Raw genomic sequence first — 26597 nt, forward strand, 5'->3', positions numbered from 1 at the left:
ATGATCTTCTTAATTATTTTACTTAATCAAAAAAGTTATTTAAAAGGAATTGGATATCATTATGATAATTATTAAGGAATATATTTATTTATAAATTTATCATTATTTTCTTGACAGTCTTGAGGAATAAATTCTAAGTAATCTACTTTAATAAATAGCATACATGTGATAAATAAAATAAGATAATTTTTTCACACTAACGAATACCGATTAATTTTAAGTTTTTAAAAAATATAAATACAGAATATCAACAGAATTAATTTAATATATTTGATAATAATTTAAGGAGAATATGAAAAATTTTATAAAATATCATAAAAAGAATGAATAATCTATAGAACTAAGAAAATGAATTTAACAACATTTAAATTATATTCGAATTGAGTAAATTAAAAAGATACAAAATACATAAATAAGATAAGGTATGATTATAGTAAAAAATTAAAACTAATTAATTAATTTTTAGTAACCTAAGCTTTATTTAATAAGTAGTCAATGAATAATTTTCAAACAATTTAAATATAAAATTATATATAAGACTTAAGCATAAGTTAGGTGAAAATAAATATTTATCTGTTCTTAGAAAAAAGGAATATCAAAAAATTACCAAAGCAATATATTTTTAAATGTGGTATAATTAGTTATTAGAGATATTAAACTAATAAAGACTTAACCAAGATTCACATATAATAAAAGATAAATTTAGTAAATCTTAAAACATAATTAATTGGAAATAAAAAAGGAGTATAACTGATCAAATCGACTATTTTTTCATTTTATCTTTATTTATTTATTGATTGATTGTATATAATTGAGTGTATTTGATATCAAACATTTGTTTCTCTCTTTCCAATTTTTGAGTCTATTGAAAATCAAGAAGTATGTAGTGTAAGAGGGATTTATTTTAAAGTTTGTTTTCACTTTAATAATTGAATACTCTTTTCTTTAATTTTCCAATAATTAAATAAAACATATTTTCTTAAAATATTTCGAATCTTAAATTAAAATAGATGCTATAGGATTTTATTCTTTAGTAGAAAGGAATTTGCTGAGATAATAGTTGGATTATAGAATGAAACAATAGGCGGATTTAGCGATAAATATTTTTATTTTTATAATTAAATAATAGTTAACTATAAGATTATTTTTTTTGGTTGGATTTGTTTTTAGGTAATTTATTAAAAATAGTAGAAAGGAAGGATTTATTGATTGGTTGTTGGTTGGTTGGTAGATAGATAGATAGATGTTAATAACTTTATTTTATTTATTTTGTAGTTTTGAATCATTGATTGAATGTGAGTATTTTTTTTTTTCATTAAATTTAATTAGTATTTATAAGGTTATTGGTATTTCCACTAAATTATTATACATCTTAATGAATAAGTTGCTTATTAAGCATAGCAGCAGTTTGAAGTACATTAGTATTGTTATTGTTTTTTACGAACTCGGAGCTGTTGGGAGAGTTTTGTATATTGTGAGAATGCATTATTTGATGAAGGGGCATTTGGTTGATCATTCTCTATTGATGCATATTGTTTTATGGTGTTATCTAAGCTAGTCCTAGTTAGTTTGGTGTGTTATTATTTGAGTACTGCATAAAGAATACGCTAGGAGAGTTATTGCCAAGGTTAGAGTTTGATATGGTAGGATGCAGATTGTTATAATATTAGAATATGGTTGGGGTTTATTCACCAGGTACAATTTGTCCCAACTAGCTACAATTTGCTAATTGGTTTACACTTTAAGCTTGAAGAGGAGGAGTATTTAAGAACATAGAAATACTTGCAGCAGATCCTTAAACTGTGTTTGGATTAGCTGCATAAGAAATATTCACACCATGTTGTTAGGGAGTGCTAATTGATTCTTAGTTTTGTAAGAAGCTGTTTAGCAATTATATGTTTTTTGTAAAATCTTCTTAAATTTTATGTTAAATAAATGCTGGATTAATCACAAAAATTTCTTTTGTATTTTTATCGACATAGACTAGTTGGCTTTTTGATATTTCCTCTTCAAATTCTTCTTTCTTTAAGTTTTTTTTTGTCACAGATTTAATGAAAACTTCATTCTATTGCACTTAGGATTTCAAATCATAATGATTGAATCCAGAAAGTAAAGGAGTGGAAGGCAGTTTAACTTATTCCATAAAAATGGCTCCAGGATTGTTGAGTGAGACTCTTTTACTTCCTGGTTTACTATTTATTCCCATAAACCCAGGAAAAGCTTACTATTATTAGATTAAAATTTTTCCATTCATATTAGGAGAATTATTTTCTGAAATGGTTTCTTCATTTATTTAGCTCTTCAAGTTGTTATTGTTGTTGTTGTTGTTATCTTTTTTTTTAAATTTTAAATAAAATTAATTCAAAAATATTAAAATAAAATAAATTTGTGTTTCAATTTATTATTTTAAACTGATTCATTAGATTTACTTTAAATATTAAAGCCAAAAAGGTTCATCTCTCCATTGATATTAATTTCTTGGTTAATTGGTTTGAATATTCCACCAGAGTTTTAATTTGAAAGGGCCGATGAAGATAATTTAGTAGCTGACTCTACGTCTGATTAATTTAATGTTTGCTCTGATTTAGTTTTAGCTTCGCTCTCCACCATTTAGAATAGAGCCTACTTGCTTTATAGGACATTCTTTTTAGGGAGATTTTTCTGCTTAACTGTTGTTTGTTGCATGCTTTCCGGTGAATTTTAGCTCTTGCTATCTAAAATTATTTAAACAACAATAAAGTAATTAATTTGTTAAAAAAAATTTATTTTAAATAGATAAATTAAAATCTAAGAATTTAAAAATATTTGTCATATAAAAAAATAAAAATGTTTTTGAATTTAATTTACTGTTAGAAAATAGAGATTATTGCTGCAATTGGGCTTAATTGAAATGATTTCCTTCTTCTGTTTTAATTTAGTATGAATTAAGAGCTTAAGACTACATACTTTGCGACTGCTAGTGGTCTTCATCGTCTTCATCATCATCCTCATCATCTTCATTGTATTGTTTGTCTTAATTTTAGGTATCTTCATCTTACTCTTCTTCGATTTAATCGTGGTTGTGCTTGAGTGTATTTGAGCTAGCATTTATGAGAGAGAATCCGTTTTTAATACGAGATTCAAGCTTTTCTATGAGCAATAAGATTTATTATTTTTCACCCTCACCGATATCTTAATTGTTAGATTTTAAGTCATTCATGCTTGATAAGTTATTTGAGGAAGATGACAGTTTCTCTTTTTTAATGAGAGAATTGTATCTGTTTTTAACAGCGTTTTCGGTTCTTGACGATTTCATATTTTTGGAGATTTCTGACCATCTCTTGCCTTTTTCTAGTACTAATTTTAACATTTTCAATTCTTCTTCATAATTCCATGGGCCTCTTTTAATTTTTTTAATTAAAAGGTAAGAAGAAAGAAAAAAAATTAATTATTGATAAATTTTATCTCTTTTTTAATTTCTTTTGAAAAAACACCACAAATTTTAATTAAAATTTCTTCTGTTTTTTTAATTCTATGATGGATCTACTTAATTTTAATGGCGTAATAAAAATAATTTGTTTACCTGTTAATTGCAGGATCTAAATGGTTGTTCCACCTTTCTCTGCACTGCTTTCCTTATCTGAATACATTTTTGTGACTTAGCTAGTTAAGCTTAACAGCAATTTCGCTCCATTTATTTTATTTATTCTTTTGCTCATACTCTCTAATATAATTTACAAATAAGAATATTGCTTTAGTTTTCTACTTATTTAATCAAAAATATCTTCTTACTTGATTATCATCCTCAAAATATTATCTTCTTCTTCGCTCCAAGGTTATTGCTGTAAATTAAGCTTACTCATTGATAACCATTTCAATTTGCACTGTTCCGATGTTCTACCTACCATCATACTTGCTATATCTTCCCACACATCATCGCTCTATTGAATTTAAGTTAGAATTTAACATGTAGCTTAGAATTTTTTTTCAACATATTTAATTTATAAGCTTGAATAAGAAAAAAAGCAGACTATTGTTAAAATAGATAACTTACAATTGCACGAAAGTCAATTCTTTTAAACACACAAGACTTAAGAATGATCCAAACTAAGAGATTTGTTTCTTAATCATTCCAATTTTTCTTCTGCTACTTAGAATATCCTTGCCTAAAATAATTTAACAATTATTAAATATTTATTTAAATAATTAATTCTTTATATAAATATTCTTAATAGAAATTAATCTTTACTGATTAAATGCTATTGCATAATAACATAATATTTCTAAAAAAATCTTTATTAAATTATCTATTTATTACTTTGATACAATTTTTTGGTAAGAATCGTGCATTTCCTTGCTGGTTGGTAGATTATCCATCTTTATTGTATAAAGATCTTTGACAAAATCCAAATTTAAATCAGCATCGCTGATATTTTAAGTGAGTTAAAGAAATGTTTAAAAATACTATAGCGCTTTTTCTCCTGATTTTCCTAATATATTAATAAATTATTTTTCTTTGTTTATTTGTAAAGCACTTTTAATTTTAAGTTCCAACTTGGAAAAATCTACTTCTTATTTTCACTTCTAAACAATATTTTTAGAGATATTTTATTTGCAAACATTTTATTGGCATAATTAATTGTTTTAGTATCAATTTTCTTATAATCAAAAAACGTGAAAATTTATTTAGTAGTAGGTGGCTGAAAATAAAAAGCAGATTTTTAAATGAAGCCAAGCTCTTAACTTGTGATTGATAAATAAAATTACTTATATTTTCAGAACTATCACTACTTTGCTAGGAGTATTACTGCTATAGACTAGGCTAATTTTATTGTTGGATTTATATGTTATTTTGTTACTACTAAGTTTGTTGCTATTAGCTAATTGGTTTAAAAGATAAATTCATTAAGGATGGAGCCTAAAATTGTTATTATGTCTGCTAATTTTGCTACTATTACTACGACTAAAACTAATTCTAAAAGAAAGAGTTTGGAAGGACTTATTATTAGAACTAATTGGGGTTTCCTCCTATGGTATGAGCCTATGTTTAGGACTGCTGATTCTATGATTGCTAAAAAAGCTATTGCTACTACTATTATTATTACTAATTCATAATATAACCCTAGGGAGTTTGAGAAATAAAATTCTATCTTATGAGCATATCTGGATTATTGTTTATCTGATAAAAATACTAGCCTCCTGGAACTTGGTTGCTGTCCAGCTTAACTATTTTATATTTGAATTGAGTTTGATAAAATTGTTGTTGTTGTTGAAAGTATGCATGGCTTTAATTGCTTGTTTGATATATTGATAAATTCAGTATATTAATATACTGTTTTTATAAATAAACTTTTTTTTAGTAAAGGCATCAAAAATGAGTGCAAGCGCAAATCACTAAATTTTAAATATAATCGTATGCCACTAACCATCTAAAGGACTATTTATTATTTATAAAAATGCTATATTTACTCTCCTTGTGAAAGGGGCTCATCATGCTTAATCCGTCTGCTATTTCAGCGGGATGACGCTTCAACTCGCTCATTTCTTTTTGTTTGGTTTTCTTTGCTTTATTAAACTAATTGATTGATTAATTAATTGCCTTTTTTCTTATCAAATTATTTTGAGCAAATATTATTTTTATCAAGTAAGAATAGTTAATACTTTTTTTAAGTATATCGAATTTTTCAATTTCTTTTTTAATCATTCTCATTTGAGCTGCATTGTTTTTAAGTATATTTTTCTCTAAAATAGAGATCAATTATCAATTTTTAATTCCTGTAATAAATTTTCTTAAAATTGAGGTTAACATCAATTACAACTCTTAAATCTTTATTAAAAAATTAAAAAAAAACAATCCTATTGTGACATCATAATTTATTAAATCTTCTAATAATTTTCTCAATTTTTTAATATTCCTTCCTATTAAAATGAGCTAGCCAGCCTAAACGCTTAGCTAAAAGAGATTTTTACAATATCCCTATAAGATCAGCCTAGCTTAGAATTAAATAATAACTTATGATTAAACTCATTTTTTATTTTTTATAAAATAGAATTCAGATTCAATTAAAAAAATATTTAAGATTATTCCTCTTAAGTAACAAATCTCGAATTATAATGTTCTACCAAATAAATATCATAACTTAATGAATACTTTTCCAATCACACAGTTTCTAATAATCATTAATATCAAAAACTTTTGAAATTTTGAGAAATTTACACTTTTCAAACAATTTTCTTTCAAAATCTAACCATAGCACAAAATTAACAAAATATAAAGAATTTGTAAAGAAGTTTTATCTAAGTGATAAAAATAATTGATACTCAATATAACATTAATTTTTGTTAAGTAGTAAGTAAGTATATCTTTGAGTTAGGTGAGATTCCTTATTTAATAGAAGATTCTAAAGGTCAAAATGATTAAAGTTATTTCAATAAAATAATACTAAATTAATTAAAAATATTAGCTTCCATTTAATAAAATATTTTTTTAAGTCATTATTTTTTAGGTATCAATCTCAACATAAAAAAAGTAAACCAATCAAATTAATTACATCAGTAATTTGAAAATTATAATTAATTGTTCTAACAATCAAATTAATCGCTTGCCTATTCTTAGATCTAAATAAATTAAAAATATTAATGTAAATTTCTGTTATGTCTTTGTTATAATTAATATAAACTAAACAATAATTAAAATTCTTTTTTTTGTCGTCATTACATTTAAATATCATATTTTTTTTTGTCATAAAACATAATAAGTTTGTGTAACCATTATTTTTTTAAAAACCAATTAAATTTAATAAATTTTAAGAAAATAAAACTCATATTAAACTAATATATATATATATATAATTATAGTGTACATTAAAAAGAATTTACGTTTTAAATGTTTAAAAGTAGAAATTGAGTTATTTTAAATTATTTAGTTAAGTAAAAATTATAAAAAAGGTTTAATTTATGTTTGAATTATTATTTTTCATTAAATGAAGAGATTTAAACTGAATCTATCTTTTATATTTCTTATAAATTTAACTTTGATAAACAAAATATTTAAAAAAGGTGTTCAAGATTTTTTTATTTATTTGTAAATTTAAAGATATTCCACAAAAAGAATAAAAAAAATTTCAAATAAATTTTGTTTCCTACTTTGAACTTAATTTTATAACATTAAAATAAGCTCATCAAAATTTCTAATTGTTGAATTAAAATATGGTGATAGGAAAATTCTTATATCAATGCAGATGAAATAACAAATAAGGGATTTTTATAATTCTAAATAATGCTTATCTAAAATAATAAATAAGGGATTGATAATTTGAGTAAAAATATAAAATCAAATATAATTCTTGATGAAATTTTTATATTTAAAACATAAAAATTAATCTTTTTTTTATTTAATTTAGGATATTTATTTTTATAATATTTATCTATGATTAAAAAATAGTATCTGAATTGTTTATTTTATTAAATACAATTGTTAAGTTTTAAGTATAAAAAGAGTTAATATTTGTAATTATTTATTGCTAATTAATCTATTGATAATATGAAAAAAATGAATGAATCAGTGCTTTTTATCTAATAGATTTTAATAAAATACAAATAAATTTAATAGATATTACAAAAATATTTATTATTTTTTTGTTTGTTAAGTGCATCATTTAGATTTAATTTTAGGTTTATTATATTCGTCTTGAGTTATAAGTATTTCGTTTAGCTGAGTAAATAAACTATTCTTATTATCTCTAAGTTAATCTATTAAAATTATTTATTTTTATATTAAATTTTATACTTTAAATAAAAACTAATTAATTACCTATATTTTTAAAATCTGAATCTACTAATTCCACGTTCTTCTTCCAAAGCTATTAGTTCTCATTTCTAATATTTTCTAGTAATTTTTATAATTTTTTATCATTGGCTTCTGCAAGTTCATAATACAGGTTAGTTTTAACTTAATCTATGTCTTCTGATATTTTTACGAACTCTTACTCAAAGTGAGTATTTGTAAGTTTCATGTCTTGATGTTGTGTGTTCATCAACTCGAACATATCGCTAATCTATTACTTTATATTATCCATTTCAGCTTTAGCTAGAGTATTGTCTAAAACTGTTTCAGCATTAAGTTCTGTTATCTTTGTTTCCAAGTCTTTGTAAACATTCTAATTAAATAAAAAAATTAGTTATAAATTAATTTGTGTCATTTAAATGTAAAACATATTCTGCTTCTTAAAAATAATTAAAACAATAAATAATTTAAAAATCTTACATCAATTGTATCAAGAGTGGTCTTTATAAGGTTAAAGGAATTCATGGAACTTTATTCTAATTCTTCTAGTCTTAGTACAAACTCCTTTTCTGTGTCTTGTTAATGATCTATGATTTCCTTCAATTTTAGAACAATTTCTTATGAGAATCTCTAAACTTCGTCTTGCAAATTTATAATGAGAGATTTGGATAATTCTAACTCTTTTTATGTGTTTTACTGGAGTTCTTCTAAATCTTTCGAAATATCATCTAATTCTTTCATCACATTAGACTGCAATTCTTCTAAAGCTGTATTAATTTTCACTTTGAAGTCGCTAATATCAGCTTTAATATCTTATATTTTAATATTAATTTATTCATTTTGCTCTTCACATAACTTTTAGAAAGCTTCTAAAGAGCTCTACATGTTATTTATTCTATTATTAAACATTTCTCTTGAATTCTCAATAGCTTGAGTTAAAAATTAAACATCTTTTTTCGATTCTTCTTCAACTTTATTAATTTTATCATCAAGTCCCTTCGCAATTGTTTGAACATTCAGTTCAATATTCAATTTTTCTTCAATCAAACGATTTTCAAATGCCTTTTATGTATCACCTACAAGTTTGTAAGTCTCTGTCCTTAGGTCTTCTTATCCCTTTTCAAGTCCCACTAGTCTCTTTTCAACATCTTTTCTATTATTATCAGTGTTAATTAAGTGATTTTTGAATTACTCTGCCAACTTTGTAAACATATTTTTAGTCTTTTCATGCTTCTTACCAAATACCTCTACAACTTTCTTAACTTCCTCATCAACATACCTGCTAACCTGCTCTGATTTTTATGAACTTTCTAATCTTGTCTCTCTTATTTCATCTTGTAATTTTTTATACTAAATTTCCATTTAGTCTTTAACATTGTTCACATCTGAAACAATATCTGTTGCAATCGCACTTGTTAAATTCTTTAAATCCCTAATATAACAAATACATAGATTAATAAAAAATATATATATATATAAATAAATAAAATAAATTGAGATTACACATCAGAGCTTAAACGAGTTTAAATTTCAATCTTCATCATTTCAGTTATTTTTTCAGTAATGTTAGACTATTGATTCTTAAATATATCATATTCCTTTATTAATTATAAATAAATGATTTCTATAGCTTTAAATTTGAAATGCTTACTCTTGCAAATGTCTCTTACATCTTGAGTATTTCATTTCTAAAAACAATTTCTTGTTAATTTCTTGATTATTCTTCAAATTTAAGAGCATTTTGCAGTCCTTTTACTTAATTCTCCATAATTGCTTGCAAAGATTTTATAGACTCATCTTTTCTTTAAAACTCTGTCCTCATCAAAGCATCTAAAGCTTAATATCTTTCTCTCATTTCCTCTCTTTCATAATTACTTTTTTCTTAATTGAGTCTATCTCTCATATCGATATTAGTTCTCATCTCATCATGTTATCTTATTCTGTCTTCATGCTCCATTACAATTCTGTTTACTATTTCAGTCACTTTTGATTCTAATTTGTTCTTATTTTTTAGAAAAGTTAAGATTAAATTTGCAAATAAATAATCTTACATCATAATCTGACTAAAGAGTATTCAAAATAACTTTGACATCTTCAGCCATCTTAGCATGATAGGCTTCTAACTAGCTCAAAAGATCTTTATCTTTGCTTTACTCTTTCGTGATGCTAAGGATACTAGCTTCTGTTTATTGCATTCTTCTTTCTAATTTTTCATTCCAATCGCTTATATAATTTATACCTTGATCTCCTTTTTAGGCTATTTAGTTTACTGAGCGCTGCCCAGCACTTAGCTGAGCTTCTAAAATAGCTATCCTACTTTCGAACTATCCTTAAAGATTATTGAACACTTCATTCTACCTTTCTTATGTTTCACCAAGTCTAACTACTTCCATGAAAAGAGCCTTGCTTTTTTCCCTTTCCTTTTGAAGAAGAGATTACTCTTCAGTCATTTTTTCTTGCATTATGCCTCTTAATTATAAAATTTCAGTAGTTTCCTAAATAATAACTAAGTTGTTAAGATATTCCTCAATTCCATAAAGTTAAATTTACTGATTTTTGCATGTTTCTGATAAAGAATAATATTTCTTTCTAATTTTGTTCAGTGAGAATAAGCTTTTTTTAGAATAAAATAATAAGAAATTAAAATGAATAAATTAATGATTGAATGAATCAATATGAATTATCAAAAAAAATAAATAATTCTTTATTACTTTTTCCCTCATTTCATTCTTATTTCTGTCATCTCTTTGCAATTTTGTATCGAGAACTTCGACTCTCGTTTAGAGATCATGATTAAGTTGATTGTACTTTTCATTAATTTGTTAAAAAATTGTAAATAATTTTACTTTGTGAATGAAAATTATCATTTTTATTTTTATTTATTTATTTTAAAAACAAATTAACAAATACTTGGTCTTGAATAAATCTTAAATTAGCTTCTAATTTAACTCTATAATCCCTTTCATTATCCAACTAGAGCTTATATTTTCTCAATTCTCCTTATTGATTTCTTTCTACATTGTTTAGTTGTTCAATCAACATTGTTACAACCCTCTCTGTGTTATTAAGTTTTTCTTTATATTCTCTTTTATTTAAAATAAAAACATAGGTTTAATTATTAAAATTTTAATATAAATTCATTTTATGAATTGTATAGAGTGCTATTGTTAATTTTAAATTATAAATTTTTTAATTCATTACATATCTTGCGATTCATACATACTAATCATCCTATCTATGTTTGGATTATAACTTGCTAGAGAAGGTTAAAATGTCTTATTTTTATATAGCAAATCCTATTTTTATGAAAATCTTCTTGCTTCTACTTAATTTGGAGTTTCATTTTAACTTATTTGTTATTGAGCATCTGCCTCTCCTTAATCGTTTTTACTTCCAAGATTGTTGCTTCTTGGATTGAAAAAATTCGTTTCATTATTCTATTCGCCTAATTGTGGCTGAGAAAATTGTTAATTTATCTACAACTATTTTTGATTATTCAATAAAATCTTTTGCTTGGAACCAGTATCTGGACGACTTCCAGGACGTCTCACATTTGTTGTGCTTTGCGAAGATTCAAGCAATCTTCCTCCTAATATTTCTGTCATTTATTTTGATTGCAAATTCTTTGGATTCCTCTAAATTTATTAGCATAATTATTTTTTTTAAATGGACATAAAGAGTTAATTTTTGCTAAATTTATGATGCTAAGAAATAATATAAATGCTTACTTATCTAACTTTTTCATTTTCTGGTACATCTATATTTTTGTCCATCTCCAAAAGATTTTGGATATTGACCTTTCTTCCAATCTATTAATAATTAATAAGATAGATTTATCAATATGTAATCGCCTCATTCTTTAAAAATGTTTCAAGTATTTAGTTTGAAATTCAAGCTTATTTATTGGGCATAAACCAACACTAAGGACTTCATTTAAAAATAAAAGTAGATTTAGTCTAAATTTTTACCTATGGTAAATTCATTTATCAAATATATGGCTTAAACTCTTGTTATAATGTATCTTGCTTTAAATATAATATGTTATCAATTAAAGAATCCTAAATTTATAATTAAGTTTCTATGCTATTCAGTCAGTCAGTAGAGAGATAGAGATTAATTAAAATACAATGCTATTTATTTACATTGTATAATGAATCAATCCTTTTAAAATATTGATGTCTTAATAAGTTGTTTTTTTTATTGGATCCAACCAATCTATTCGAATATGCAACCAATTCAGTAAATTATCATTAAAGATTATATCAAAAAATAATTATTTTATAAGATTTTAATAAGAAAAATAGTTTAAGATTTTTAAGAAAAATAAATTAAAAAAATATATTTTAAAATTGAAAGAAATATTTTATTTCATTTTTTATTCTTAAATTTTAATCTAAATAAATAACTGAACAAACTTTGTTTTAAATTTAAAAGTTTGTGTTCAAAAATTGTTTTATTAGCTTTTTAAAAATTAAATCATAAATAAAATAATTTTTCTATTTTGATCAAAAACTAATAAAAATAAATCCTTAATTGTTGTTGTATGTCTACATTGAATTGTTAATAATATTCTTTCAGTGAATCAAGATATACTTTCGATACTTCCTTGAATAAATGCTTTTGATCAAATACGAATTTAATTTATAAATTAAAAAGCAAATCTCATTTTTTAATTTCTTTCATAAAAATATATTTTAAACTTGTGAGAAATGTTTTATTTCATTTTTATGCTTAAGACTTCATCTAAATTAAATAACTGAACTTTATTTTAAAATTAAATATTTTCGAAAATTGTTTTTATAGCTATTTTAAAATTTAACCATAAATAAAATAGTTTATCTATTTTGATAAAAAAAATAATAAAAATAAATGCTTAATTGTTGTTTTATTTCTAAATACAAACATAATTTATAAATTAAAAAACTTATCTCATTTTTTAATTTGTTTCACAAAAATATAAAAAAATCATACTTTATTAAAGATTCTTTTTGTATGGCTAAAAGCGCATCAATTAATATTTAAACAAAAGTGTTCATCTTGTATAAATTAATAAAAAATTATTTTGTTTGTTGATTAAATTAATTAAAAGATGGAATTGATAAATTTTCTTATCAAGAAATCATTTAAAATAAAGAGATTGATTGAATTGAGAGAAAAGCAAAGTATCTAAAATTTTGTGAAAGAAATAATAAGAAAATAATAAATAGAAATTTATTTATTTATTAGTTAAAAAAATAGCCATAAAATAAATACATAACATAAATTTGAATGAATCGCAGTAAATTAATTTTATTTATAAACTTTGTCACTTTTAATTGATTCTAAATTAATTTTAGAAAATAAAATATTTTTAATTCAGAAAGAAATTAATTAATATAAAAATATTTGGGCTAAAGAAAAAAATACCAACGATTGATAAATATCTACAATTCAAATCTTTAGCAAGATCTTATAATAGTCATTGATAATTTTTTATCAAGTTAGGTTCGACAGATTTTATCTTATCTTGCTTGATAATTTTAAATAACTTGTAATAATGTAAAAGAGCTTTTATCCTTTCTAAAATCAATCTAACTTAGCCTAGAAGAAAATAAGTTTATTTTTAATATTAGCATCAATAGTAAAGGAGATTTGCTTACATACTTAAAAAAATTTGAGAGATTAAATCAAGAAAAAAATTTAATCAAACTAAATTATAAAATAAAAGAAGCAAATATTAATTAATGAATACATTTTTTATACTAATTATTTATTTAAAGCTCATTAAAATATATTTATCTTTAGAATGCTTTGATAAATAGCCAGAAAATACGTATTGTGATATTAATCTAGAGTGCACATCTTGTACTAACAAGACTTGCTTGACTTGCTCTTTAGATTTAGCTAAATGCGACACCTGCAAAACTAATGATTATTTATTTGATAATAATTGCTCATCATAAAAACCAGTAAAAGGCGCATTTTGTGATGATAATACCAAAAAGTGTGAGAAATGCTCAGATTAAAATTGCGAAACTTGTAGTTCAGATAAGAATGTTTGTACTAAATGTAATTCCTCATTTCCATATATATATTAAAATAAATGCTACTCAAGTAAACCTGCTAACACATCATGTGATTCAAATAATGTATGCACTGACACTACATGTCCATTAAATTGTAAGACTTGTGATAGTAAAAATATTTGCACGTAATGCAATGACCCTTATTTATTATTAAATGTTGCTACTCCAACATGTGTAGAAAAAAGCTAGATTCCTAAAAATTTCTTTTGTGATCTTAATAATGTATGCCTTTAATGTTCAGATGAATGCAGTTCTTGTAAGGATAATAAAGATAATTGCACAGGTTGTAATAATACAAAAGAATTTTTATTCAATCAAAAATGTTATCAAGATTAACCATAAAATACTTACTGTAATGAAAAATTCTTGTGTTAAGATTGTACAAATAAATAATGCAAGAATTGTTTATCAAATTTAAATGGCTGCTAAAATTGCCAAGAAAATTATTATTTATTTTAAGAAAATTGCTACAACCAAATACCATCAGGAGCTTTTTGTGATAAAAATACAAAAATATGCTAAAAATGTAATATAGAAAATTGTGATAACTGTCAAGATGATATAAACTCTTGTACTTAATGCTCAAATGAATTTTATTTATTAAACAATGGAACTCCATCATGCATAATTAAAAGTTAAGTTCCAAATAATTTCTTTTGTAATAATAAAAGGGTGTGTAATTAATGTAATGATACTTGCGCTACTTGCATAGATGATAAAGATTATTGCCTTACTTGCAAAGATCCTACCAACTATCTTTACACTAAAGCAAAATCTGCTTAATGCTTAAAAGATAAACCAATTGAAGGATTTTGCTAAGATAAAAATTGCTAAGATTGTATAACCAAAAATTGTTAAATTTGCCCTAAAAATGGAGGTATTTGTGAAAAATGCTATCAAGATAGATAATATAAATATCTTTATAAAAATGATTGTTTAGTATAAGCTGCCTTGCCTAAAAATATCTTCTGCGACAAAAATAACGTTTGCTAAGAAAAGGGAAATGATACTTAACAAGAAAAGGGTTGCAAGAAGAGTGAATACACTTACGATGGATAATGCTTGTCAAAGATGCCTGAAAATGCTTATTGTAATTCAAAGACAAATGAATGTTAGAAATGTACTAACTTGGCTTGCTACACGTGCTAAAGCGATTTGAATACATGCATTGATTGTCTGGAGGATTCTTACTTTTACGAAAATAAGTGCCAAGATAAAAAACCTAAACATGTGTTTTGCAATAAACAAGAAAAACTAAAAGTTTGCTAGCCATGTCATGAATTATGCTCAGAGTGTAGCGGATCATCAGAGTTAGAATGTGATAGCTGCTATCCAGATGCTGTTTTAAGTAAAGGTAAATGTATAAAGAGCGCACTCGAATTTAATTCTTCCATTAGCCAAGAGCAAGTCATCTAAATAGGAAATTAAGCTGAATCTACTTCTTAAGCTACATCTTCAAGCTCAACAGCTTTATCTCTCTCGTCTAATTTAGTTTCCAGATCTAGTTTTGGCTTAGTTGTCTCAGGACTCACATCACAGAAACTTACATATATGGTATTAGTAGATACAGATTTACCTCCTGTAGTGTTTAGCGTTTTGACGGCTACTAAAGGTAAAATAAATTGTTTATTTATTCAAAATCTAATAAAAAATTAAATTAACTTAATTATTTTGGTTTAATTTTTCTATCTTTGAAACCAACGAATATTTGTTTTTGATTAAATCCTCTTTATTATTATTATTAAAATAACACTTTAATGAGAAAAAGTAACAAACACTTAATAAAAATTTATGTGAAATTATGCAGAAAGTTCCTAAAATTAAATTTTATTATTAAAATTAAATAGATTAATTGCCTTAAAATTAAATGAAATTCCTAAATGTATTTACAAGACTTATTAACTTAAGTGATGATGAAGTTAATTAATTTGTTAGCATAAGATTCGAATCTGTCAAGTTAAGTTATAATATATTGAACAATTGTGGCTAAGGAATTTCCATATTCGTTATCTGCTACATTCTTTTCGTCTTGTCATACCTACTTATAGAGAAATCATCTATAAAAAAGTTGTCCAACTTTTCCTCAACTCTTTACTCAAAGCTGACTTGTGGAATGATTGTTTAGTATTTCTAAATTTGTCTCTCAATTTTTGTGGTTGGAATTAATAGTTAAATTCTTGAATTTGTAAACGAAAAATAATATGAAATGTCTGGAGTAAAAATAACTCTAATTATTCTATTAATTGCAATCGTCATCTACATTATGTACTTATTATACAAATATCTGAATACTGGTTAAATACAGAAAGGAGTTTAAAATTTCTATGAAATAACAAGAGAAAAAATACTAAATGAAACTATCTTTGAATCAAAAATAAGGAGAAACTTTATTCTAATTTATCTCATTATTGACTCTATCATTCTCCCGACAATATTCCTTTAATTCTACTTCTATCCCATATTGGTTTCTTCCTTGGCTATTTTCTTCTAACTATTATTTCTAGTAATAGTATGTGCATTAATGCCATTTCATTCTAAAATTACTAATGGTTATTTTATTTTAACCAGTGCTCTATGGGTAGCACTATATATTACTTACCTTTTATTAAATATCTACTCATCTAAATCTGATATTGACAATTTTGCTAGTGTCCTTGACAACTTAACATGGGTATTCTATATAATTATTTAAATTATCTTACTATCTAACCCTGCTTATATGGTCTTGATGTTACTAAACAAATTGGTAGAATTCGTAAATCAAAAGCTCTCTGAAAGAAAGAAAAAATTATTATAAAATGAATAATAATTATTTAATTCATTTAATGAAAATTTTAATTCTGTATAATATAGACCATAAATATCTTAGGCTGTACTAATTGATGATGTTACTAGTCGTGAGATAATCTCTCCAAATTAACAAATTAAAAATAGGCACAATTGGATAAAAAAATTAAATTGAAAAACAATAACTCTCTACCCACTAATCTATATCATTTATAAAAAAAATGCTATTATTTTAATATCTATTTTTTTAGTAATTTTTCATAACTTTTAAGTTCAAAAAAATTAAGCATTTATTCATTTTATTTAAAATTGATATCATTTATCATAATCTAAATTAATAAACATGCAATGTAAGATCTTTAAATATCAATAAAAAAAAATAAATATTTACAATTTCATGAATTTTAGTTAGCCAATTTATATTTTTAAAATATTTAAGACATCTAATTTATTTGCTACTTACAACATTCAGAGTTGATTCAAAATTTTTACAAATATTAAGCCATTTGCTTTAAATGATTTTATCATCCAAATCAAGGAATTTAATTTTATTAGTAATAATTTAGCTTGGATAAATTATTTTGTTTAATTTCATCTAAATTTAAAAAAATAGAACAAATTATTTTATTTAGTTTTTTTATTATATTATTTGAAAAGATATAATGCACAAAATTTCTTTAAATAAACAAACAAACAATTACAACTAGTTAAGCAGATCAGCAACAAACAGATTATAATATAAGTTAAGCAATAATAAATAGATAACCTATTACTTAAGTTAAGCAACATTTTTTCCTTATAAATGCGATTTGAATAAATAACGATGGATAGTTAATGAAATAACACCTTATTCTATCATAAAAAATGTGTCAGTTTTATTTTATTTTATGTTTTTAAAAAAAGAGTTAAAAAAAAATATCATATAAATTGTATATATTTTTAAAATAGTAAAAATTATAAAAAAAGCAAAGTAAAAGAATAATTAAAGTTCATTCATAACAATTCAGATATTCCATAAAAAATTTAATAAAATAAAAGTAATCTTATTTATTTTTTTATAGAGGGGTCACACAATTAGATAGAATAACTTTCAAGACCAAACAAATTAGATAGCTTCCCAAAGAAAGATTTTAAGATTTTTAAATAAAACAAAATAAATTTTATTTATTCTAAATATTAAATCAATGATAAATAAACTAGACAAAAAATAATAATTCTTTTTAAAATTTTTAATTAGAATATTTAATTTATTTTGTAGCAATAATTAATTTCTTTAATAAGAAGTATGAAGTTGACAAATGGTCTATTTTGATTGAATTATTCTATTCAGCTATAATTTATTATCAACAAAAACTTCCTTGAAAAATAAACAAATGAATGAATGAATTAATTAAATTAAAGCCAAGCCTAAAAGCTTTTAAAGAGTTTTTAGCTTTTTCTAAATTGGTAAAAATTAAATAATAAAAAAATACAAATTTATTAATAATTAAAAAGGAAATAATGATTAATAATAATATTCTCTATCTTTGTCTTATTTTGATTGTTTCTGGTACTTTTGCTTTCAAGATCGCTCCTGATCAACAATGTGTTGTAAAACCAGAACACTAATAGAAAGGTTTTGGTTGCTTACCTCAATACTCTCACACTGAGCTGGGTCATGCTTACTAAAAAAATTTCAACTCAAGCGTTGCTAATAACACTGATTTCTAGTCTTTAGATTAATTTGCTTTGACATATTTTACTGAGGATAAATGTACTTACTATTAAGATTTATAAGTAAATGTGATTTATAACGATTCTTATGTTAAATAAGTTATGTATGAAAACTTCACTAGTGCTTTTTAAAATAAAACAGTTAACATTGTAAAATACTCTCCATATCCCGATGGTAATTAACCTGATTACTTATTTTACTCTTAATACTTTGATTGCAAAAGTAGCAAAATTATTCTTCCTAAATTATTTGAGGAGAAAGGAGAATCTTACAATGTGTGTCTTTTCAACGAAGTTAAATACTTAAATAACTCAATTGATTGCAATTTAGCTCACCTTTTTCACTACAGCTCTGAGTAGTTGTTTGGTTTCTTCAACACATCATCATTTTAGGATTTCATTTATGACCACGCTGTACATGTTATTAGCAATTTGAAAGAAGTTGATGCTGACTTTTCTCCTTTTGGATCCAAATAATGGTATTTCACTTTCAACTTTATGCTTTAAATGACATTAGATGTCAAGGAATATGAATCTTTAAATCAAACTCTCAAATTCTTTAACACAGCAGTTCCTAAAGCTTAACTAAATAGATAAATTAGACCTTGGTTTGTTGGAATAGCTTCATACTCTCCTTACGAACTTGACTTAAATGGTGGAATTATTTTAAATGAAGCCTTATATGGATCTTTATATGATAACATAAAAAGCAATCAATTTGATATTCTTATTAGCTCTCATCCCGATCTTTAATAGGCTAAGGTATTTATCAGCAAAGATTATAGAAACTTCTCCTAAGTCAATGACACTAATTCATTAACTGCATTAAGCCAATTTGAAGCTTTTGTTTTGATTTACATTCCATCATAATTAGAAACTCCTGCTATCCTCAATACTTCCTTCGATTCCTTAAGAATTAATTTAGAAGGCAAAGAAATAATTAACATTTCAGCTGCTAAACAATAAACTGGGATTTAGAAAGATATCTATTGATAGAAATTTATTATAATTAATTAATAATTGATTAATTTTGATAATAAAAAAAGGTTGAATTTATATTACATATTTTTATTTATCTCTGATAAGTAAGCTTTTCTGGTACAAAATTGATGTATTTATTTTGTGTTTTTTGATGAAGCTCTCTCTCTCTATTTATATTTCAAAAATAAATCTCAAGTGTAGTTTTTAATTTTAAAATTATTTGTTCTACAATAGATACAATTTTTGATAATAAAGTTTTGCTAATATTCATATATATAAAAGAATAACTATAAAAGAATGAAGTAAATTAAATTAATCTTATCAAAAATGATTTAGAACAAGTACAAATAAAAAGGTATACTTTTATTCATTTAATTTTAGATGACTCTATTGAATTTATTTTAACAAAAAAATAATTTATTTATGTGAAGTGAAAAAATAAAATTAATGATTTCTAATTAATATGTCTAAAATATACTGGAATCCTGCATTTTTTACATGCCCAGAAAGTAAACAACTTCATTTAAAATGAAGATTTTTATTTTAAATTGAGTTATATGAAAAAATTATTTTCAAGAGGTTTAACTAAACAAACAATGAAAGTATATTTGAAATTTTTAATGTATATCTTGAAATTTTTATCTACAAATAATTAATATTTTATTACTCAAACTAAAATCCCCTCACAATAAAATATTCTTTTATAAGCTTTAATTATAAAGATTTATATATTAAGTCAGTCGTGCTTTACTTAATTTAACCAAGAATTTATTTATCCACAGACTAATTTGGTTTTCTTTATTGAAATATAAAGATTGTTAATTGTTGATAAAATGAAGAAATATTTTAAATAAAAAATCTTTTTATTTAATTTACTCTACAGATTTAATTTATCATAAAAAAATAATTAATAAATGTTTTAGGAGATTTATTTGTACTCTATAAATAGAATGTCCAACCTTAAAAAAGGAAATTAACTTTACTAAGATACCTAACTAACTAACTATTTATCTATGTATCTATTATCTTTTTATATTTAAGAATTGTATTAACCATTATTTTATGCTTACTATTAATATTATGCTTAAAAAATCAAATATATTTTTTAATTTACAATTTAATTGTAAAGCAATCAAGCAAGCAAGCAAACAAACAATCAAAATACTCTCTAATTAATTTCTGCAAATAAATAAATATAAACATATAAGTAAGAAGTAAATAAATGCAGCAAGTTTAATATAAATCATTCATAAGACTTTTAGCTATTGTGTAGAATGCGAGTTGGGGAGGATTTATAATTGGATACACAACATCGGAATTAGCTTTTTCTTATAAAAATATAATTGCAAGTTTTAACAATAGTGAACATGAAGATCTATTTAATTTATTATTCGTAATTATTCTTCCTTTAGGTGGAATAGTTGGTACAATTATCTATTACTATATTTCATAGCTGACTTCAAGAAGGAATATTCTCATTATTTCAGATATAATTAATATTTTAGCGATTTTTATTGGTTACAATTAAATTTATACATTTATGCTTTTGCGATTTTTTGAAGGAATAAGTAATGCTCTGAATTTTTGTGGAGTACTGCTATACATTAGAGAGATTATGCCTGATTAATAAGCAGATAAGGGTGTTTTAATATTTTAAATCAATTTAAATATTGGGATTATTATGGCAAATGTACTTTGTTTACCCCTTGCATCACCTGGCTCTGAAAATTCCAATTAATAAAACCTAAATTATTACTGGAGAGTAATATTTGTATTTCCTATACTAATTTGCTTCTTAAGAATGTATTGCCTAATATTTGTCTACGATTTCGAGACTCCTTATTACTATTATTCAATGAATCAGTAACATAAAGTCAATAGACTTTTAAAGCTATTATACGACCATAAATTTGTAGGACAAATTCAAAATAAATTAGAATAAATAGGCTAAGAAGAAGAAACAAGCAGTCCTACTTATAATCTTAGAAAATATTTCTGTTCTATTTTGGTTTCTATTTAATAAATGACAGGAATTAATGTTGGAATTTACTCTGCTTAAGCTTTAATTGATATTTTTTCAAATTAAGATTAATTAAGAGTGATTACCTTATTTTGTAACATTTTACTTTTAATATCTGCTGTCATAAGCTATATATTCGAGTAATAAATTAATAGAAAAACTAAATTTATAGGACTTAATTTGCTTTTTCTATTCTTAATTAAAATGGTAGATATATTGCAAAATTAGAAAAATTCATATATTTCATTGATCTGCTACTTCTTATTTAATTCGATTTTTAACTTCAATGTAGGTCCCTTAATACTTAGTATTACTAGTGATTTGAATAAAGAAAAAGGCATTGCTATTTCATATATATTTTATTGGGTTTTTAATCTAACCTCAGTCCTTGTTGGATAAATTAAACCTTTTACTGTAGGTTAAATAATCTTTGCAGTCGTTTGTTTAATTGGGTTTGTATTGCTTTATTTCAAAGGAATAGAAACGAAGGCTGTGCCTTACCACATGATTAAATCACAAGAATTTTTAAAATAATAACAAAATTGAGAGAAAAAAATTTACAAATCTATTTTATTCTATATATCATAACAAAATATTTATTTTATATTTATTATTAATATTGTAAAAAATAAACGAACAAATTATTTGTATAAAGTAACAAAGAAATAAGTATCTTAATATTAATAAATAAATATACTCCTCTTTTTAAGTAAAACCTTTAAAATTTGATGTGGATTAACACTTTTTATGTTATTAAAACACATTTCTTGATTTTAATTAGCTTGTAAAAATAAATCTTGGTAAATCAGCTTATGAGTTAAATTTGACTTATTTAAAAAAAATGAAAAGACTTAATTGTTCAAATTTTTTTAAAATTTTTTGGCTTTATCGTTTTTTTTATAAATAAAATAACTTTTAAAGGATATTTTATATTTTATTAATGCTTAATTTAGAAGTTTTTTAAAAGTTTTTTTAAGATAGAAGTTTTATAATTAAATTTCTACTTTTTTTTATATTAAAAAAAAGACAAGCTAAAAAGTATGTTAAATAGTTTTTACAACTTGTTTATGATTTTTAAATAATTTTGTTAAGGACCAGAAAAATTGTAAAACATGAGTAAGCTCAAATGAGGAATAAATGGTTTATTTATTTATAATTTGCTTGATTTTCACTTTTTTACTCCTATTATTAATTTATATTTAAATTTGTTGATATGAGTAATAAAGAAGAGATATTTCAATAAGGAAAAATAAGAATTATTTCAATCATTTAAAATGCTTGTTTAGGGGCTTTTTTGAGTGGATATACAGGAGCAGAATTGTCATACACATTTGATGCTGTCAAAGAAAACCTTTAATTAAACGGGAATGAATATCTTTATAATATAATATTTACTATAAGCATCATTCTTGGTAGTTTTTTAGGAACTGTTTTGTACTCATAATTGCATTAGTATTCTACAAAAAGAATTATAATGGTCATGGCAGATTTAATATTTATTGCTTCAGTCACTTTTAGGTTTGATACTTGGGAGGCTTTTGCACTTCAAAGATTTTTAAAAGGAATTTCAAATGGGCTCAATCTCTGCTCTGGATTAGTTTACATAAGAGAAATATCTCCTGACGATTTCTCCAGCAAGGCTATTTGCATATTTTAAATTAATGTTAACATGGGCATAGTCTTAGCTAATCTTATTTCAATCCCTCTTTAATCAAATTAAACTAGCTCTTAAGGAGCCTCACAGTATTGGAAATTTGTCTTTTGTTTTCCACTCTTAATCGCTCTCATAAGAGCTTATGTGCTCATATTTATTTTTGATTTCGATACGCCCTTTTCTTACTACTAATAAGAGCATATTCATAAAGGCTAAAAATTATTAAAAAAGCTTTACTTTCCTGATGAAAGTTAAGTAATATTCGAATAATACAGAAATTTCTAAGAAGATTAGCAACCAACATTTAAAGTAAGATGGATAAATGCTGCAATTGTTTTTGCAATTTAGCAGATGTGTGGTATCAATAGCATCATACAACAGTCAAACACTTCAATAAATTAATTTACATAAAATAAGTAAACTATAGCTATTTTATAGCTTTTTATGAACCTAATTTTGCTTTCAATGGCTATTCTTACATATTTTCTGATAGATAAATATACTTAGAAAATTCTAAAATCTATGATGACATTAGGTTGTACTCTTCTTGGTTTTTCTTTAATTGCTATGGTTTTGCTATAGAAAATAGAAACAAGCTAAGTTTATTAAATAATTAATGTAGCAGCATATTTCTTTATTTTTAACTCTACACTTGGGCCAGTAACTCTTATTTATATTGCAGATATTAGCAAAGATAGCGTTATGAGCATAGGATTTTACTCTTACTGGATTACCTATATGCTATCTTCTGGCTTATAAATGACTAACAATTCATATATTCCAATCATATTTGCATTTTGCTGCTTCATAGGAGCATACTATTACTATAAATTTTGGTATCCTACAAAAGGCAGGATATTTTATGATATCAATATAAAGCTTAATACATACCAAACTTTTTACAAATAATTATTTTAGGGATTTTAATTAGAAGATACAAATTACAAAGATAAATATAATTGAAAATTAGTTAAAATATACTAAAAATATTTTATATTAACAAACATATTCAAAATAAATAATGTTATTCAAATTAATTTCAATTTATTTCACAAGTTAATACTTACTTATTTATTTATTTAAAATATTTTTTATATTTCATAAATCAATATATCTATTAATCTATCTTTCTTTCTTCTATCTATCTATATATCTATGTTTACTTCATAAATATTATAGGATATTTTAAAAATTTAAATAAATTTAATTCAGCCAATGAACATTTTATATATTATTTAGAAATAAAATAAAGTGATAAATAATAATAATTATTTTAAAATTTAAATTCATTTATTATATTTTTAACGTAATTTCTATTTGTAAAATAAATAGTTTTGTTCAAAAATAGCAGCAAATTCTCCCAAATATTTTTAAATTTTATTAAATCATATTAAAACTTCTCTAGAACTTGGTTTCGATGAATTAAGGTTATTGTTAAAATTAGAGATAATAATATAAATAATATAACAATTCTTTTATTTAAAATAGAAAATTTTGTGAGTTGTTGCATACTAATAGAATACAAACTCTAATAATGAGTTATTTATTTAAAAATTTAAATTATCTAAATTATTTCTATTTGTTTGATTGCAAAATAATGAAAAAACCTTTGAAGTAAAGAATTTTGATATATTATTATTATTATTATTATAATCATCAAAATAATTAAAATATAATTATGCTTATAAAAACCAGATTGCTTTTAAATTTTTAAAAAGTCTATTTGACTATTTGAATGATAACAGAAATATAAAAAAAATCAATAACGCTTAAAAAGAAAAATAATAAAATAAGAAAGAAATGTAATTAATTATTTGTATTTTATTTAATGTATTTTCGTATGATAAAATGCAGGAACAAATAACTAATAAAATGCATTAAAGTGTAATTCAAAGTATTATTTGAATAATAATAATTCATCATTAACTTTATTTAAATCCTTACTAAAGAGCATCTTAATAAGCGTCACGGGCAGCTCCTTCAGCCTTTGAGAGGATCTGATTTTTATCTACGAAGAAGCTTACTGGTAAATCTTTGATATAGGGAGCAAGCGCGGTATCGGATAAAATTTATAAGTCAACATAAACGAAGCTAACCTTATTCTAGTCATTAGGTTATGATACAAATTATTAGCCATTTGAAACATAAATAAGAGATTGATAGGCTTATTGAGAGAGTTAATTCCCATTTCCGAAAGTAACAAAAACTTTATTGTGAGTTTATAAAAACTTATCTATATCATTTGAGCTCACACGTTAGATATATCTATCATCCAATTAAAAATCTGGTTGCTTGTGTCCTCTGATCTTTTTGCAGTGTGAGAATGATACTAAAAGGACTGATATCAATAATAATTTGATTAAATTGTTCATTTTTCTTTTATTTTTTAGAATTAATTTTTTTATAAAATTTAATAAAAACTAAAAAATACAGTTTCCTAGTTATTTTTAAATAGCAATTATTGTTATATTAAAGTACGATTTTAGTTTTCAAGTTGAAACCATAAGATAAACAATAAATTTACCTGTACATAACGCATAGTTATCAAAAACGTTAAAACGGTTATCTATTATATTTTAAGAACAAGTTATATTTTACTTGTTTTGATTTCTCATTAAGGTGACATTGAATAAAGTTGAAAGGACAAACAAAAAGTAGATAAAAAATTCTCAAAACATTAAAATACATTAAATGATGATCGTAGCATGTGCTTTATTCATGTTCTTTTTATTTAGATTTTTGGCATTTATTACAATATGAAATAATATTTATTTCATTTTTTCGAAAATTATGTAAATAATAATTTAAAAATACAAACAGCAAAACTTCCTATAATTTTATACAATAAATGAATAAAAGAAATAATTAATTATTTAGTTAATTCTAACTAATTGAATAATGAATAATTGACTGAGCCTATTAAAATTGTAGTGAAAATGAAATAATTTTAAATTACTTGTACGTTTTATAATAAATCAGTGAATCAAGCTAATTAAATATTTTTTTATTCTATATTTTCTATCAATGAGTAAGTTTGAAATACACTTATTTATTTATTAGCTTTTTCAAATAAATTTAGTATTCTAAAGTAACAAAAAAAATATTAAAGATAAATTAAAGCTTGTATAGCTCATAATTTTTTTATTAATTTTTGATTTGCGTATGGTTTAAATAACAATATAAAATATGATGTATTTATTATTGAAGCATAACTAATGGGTTTAGAAGAAATGAAAATGTAGCAAAAAAACAGAGATATACTGTAAATTGAATTATTTATTTTGATAAACTGAATTTTTATAAATTTTTTATGTATTAAAATAAGTTAAGTGTTTATTTATTTTTTTAAAAGAAATTTCATCTATTTTAAAAGAAACTAGTATTAATTTTTATATCTCTTTTGAAATAGATTAAAAAAAGGTAAAGAAAAATACTTATTTTTTATTATTTAATTGCACTGCTTTAAATTTAAATAAAATACTAAGAATAATAATAATCTAAGATTTAAACACATTGTCAGTCAATCACTTAAAAATTATATCAACAAAAAAAATTAAAATATTAAATAAAATAAAAAATTTATTGGCATTATTTTAGAGGATAAAAATTGTA

General features: G+C 23.2%; 8 protein-coding genes across 8 annotated transcripts; 5 read left to right on the top strand and 3 right to left on the bottom strand. All coding sequences in view use genetic code 6, as the record gives it.

Annotated features, from left to right (window-relative positions):
- Window positions 1-1312: 1312 nt before the first annotated feature.
- On the bottom strand, window positions 1313-5689 carry TTHERM_00425810 (Myb-like DNA-binding domain protein; the record flags this gene model as incomplete). Its single annotated transcript, XM_001013759.2, has 9 exons — window positions 1313-2331; window positions 2430-2714; window positions 2848-3380; window positions 3563-3703; window positions 3772-3920; window positions 4034-4145; window positions 4298-4469; window positions 4747-5205; window positions 5449-5689. The coding sequence occupies 9 exons, from the start codon at window positions 5687-5689 to the stop codon at window positions 1313-1315; spliced, it is 3111 nt and encodes a 1036-aa protein (XP_001013759.2).
- Window positions 5690-7633: 1944 nt separating this feature from the next.
- Window positions 7634-11748, bottom strand: TTHERM_00425820 (hypothetical protein; the record flags this gene model as incomplete). The annotated part of the gene is made up of 12 exons (XM_001013760.2): window positions 7634-7731; window positions 7793-8138; window positions 8246-9197; window positions 9269-9363; window positions 9417-9767; window positions 9817-10260; window positions 10316-10378; window positions 10477-10572; window positions 10676-10850; window positions 10967-11400; window positions 11494-11574; window positions 11734-11748. The coding sequence occupies 12 exons, from the start codon at window positions 11746-11748 to the stop codon at window positions 7634-7636; spliced, it is 3150 nt and encodes a 1049-aa protein (XP_001013760.2).
- A 1740-nt stretch (window positions 11749-13488) lies between these two features.
- Window positions 13489-16792, top strand: TTHERM_00425830 (transmembrane protein, putative; the record flags this gene model as incomplete). The annotated part of the gene is made up of 2 exons (XM_001013761.2): window positions 13489-15442; window positions 15678-16792. 2 exons carry the CDS (start codon window positions 13489-13491, stop codon window positions 16790-16792), a joined length of 3069 nt encoding a protein of 1022 aa, XP_001013761.2.
- Window positions 16793-18117: 1325 nt separating this feature from the next.
- Window positions 18118-19323, top strand: TTHERM_00425840 (hypothetical protein; the record flags this gene model as incomplete). The annotated part of the gene is made up of 1 exon (XM_001013762.3): window positions 18118-19323. The coding sequence occupies one exon, from the start codon at window positions 18118-18120 to the stop codon at window positions 19321-19323; it is 1206 nt and encodes a 401-aa protein (XP_001013762.1).
- Window positions 19324-19830: 507 nt separating this feature from the next.
- Window positions 19831-20367, bottom strand: TTHERM_00425849 (transmembrane protein, putative; the record flags this gene model as incomplete). The annotated part of the gene is made up of 1 exon (XM_001471247.1): window positions 19831-20367. One exon carries the CDS (start codon window positions 20365-20367, stop codon window positions 19831-19833), a length of 537 nt encoding a protein of 178 aa, XP_001471297.1.
- A 47-nt stretch (window positions 20368-20414) lies between these two features.
- TTHERM_00425850 (MFS transporter) lies at window positions 20415-22067 on the top strand. Its single transcript, XM_001013763.2, has one exon. It carries the CDS (start codon window positions 20534-20536, stop codon window positions 21875-21877), a length of 1344 nt encoding a protein of 447 aa, XP_001013763.2. The 5' UTR covers window positions 20415-20533; the 3' UTR covers window positions 21878-22067.
- A 477-nt stretch (window positions 22068-22544) lies between these two features.
- On the top strand, window positions 22545-23948 carry TTHERM_00425860 (MFS transporter; the record flags this gene model as incomplete). The annotated part of the gene is made up of 1 exon (XM_001013764.1): window positions 22545-23948. One exon carries the CDS (start codon window positions 22545-22547, stop codon window positions 23946-23948), a length of 1404 nt encoding a protein of 467 aa, XP_001013764.1.
- Window positions 23949-24720: 772 nt separating this feature from the next.
- Window positions 24721-24986, top strand: TTHERM_000425879 (hypothetical protein; the record flags this gene model as incomplete). The annotated part of the gene is made up of 2 exons (XM_012797047.1): window positions 24721-24869; window positions 24935-24986. The coding sequence occupies 2 exons, from the start codon at window positions 24721-24723 to the stop codon at window positions 24984-24986; spliced, it is 201 nt and encodes a 66-aa protein (XP_012652501.1).
- Window positions 24987-26597: the final 1611 nt, after the last annotated feature.

The sequence above is a fragment of the Tetrahymena thermophila genome (assembly GCF_000189635.1).
Source record: "Tetrahymena thermophila SB210 genomic scaffold scf_8254671, whole genome shotgun sequence".
NCBI classification, from domain to species: domain Eukaryota; phylum Ciliophora; class Oligohymenophorea; order Hymenostomatida; family Tetrahymenidae; genus Tetrahymena; species Tetrahymena thermophila.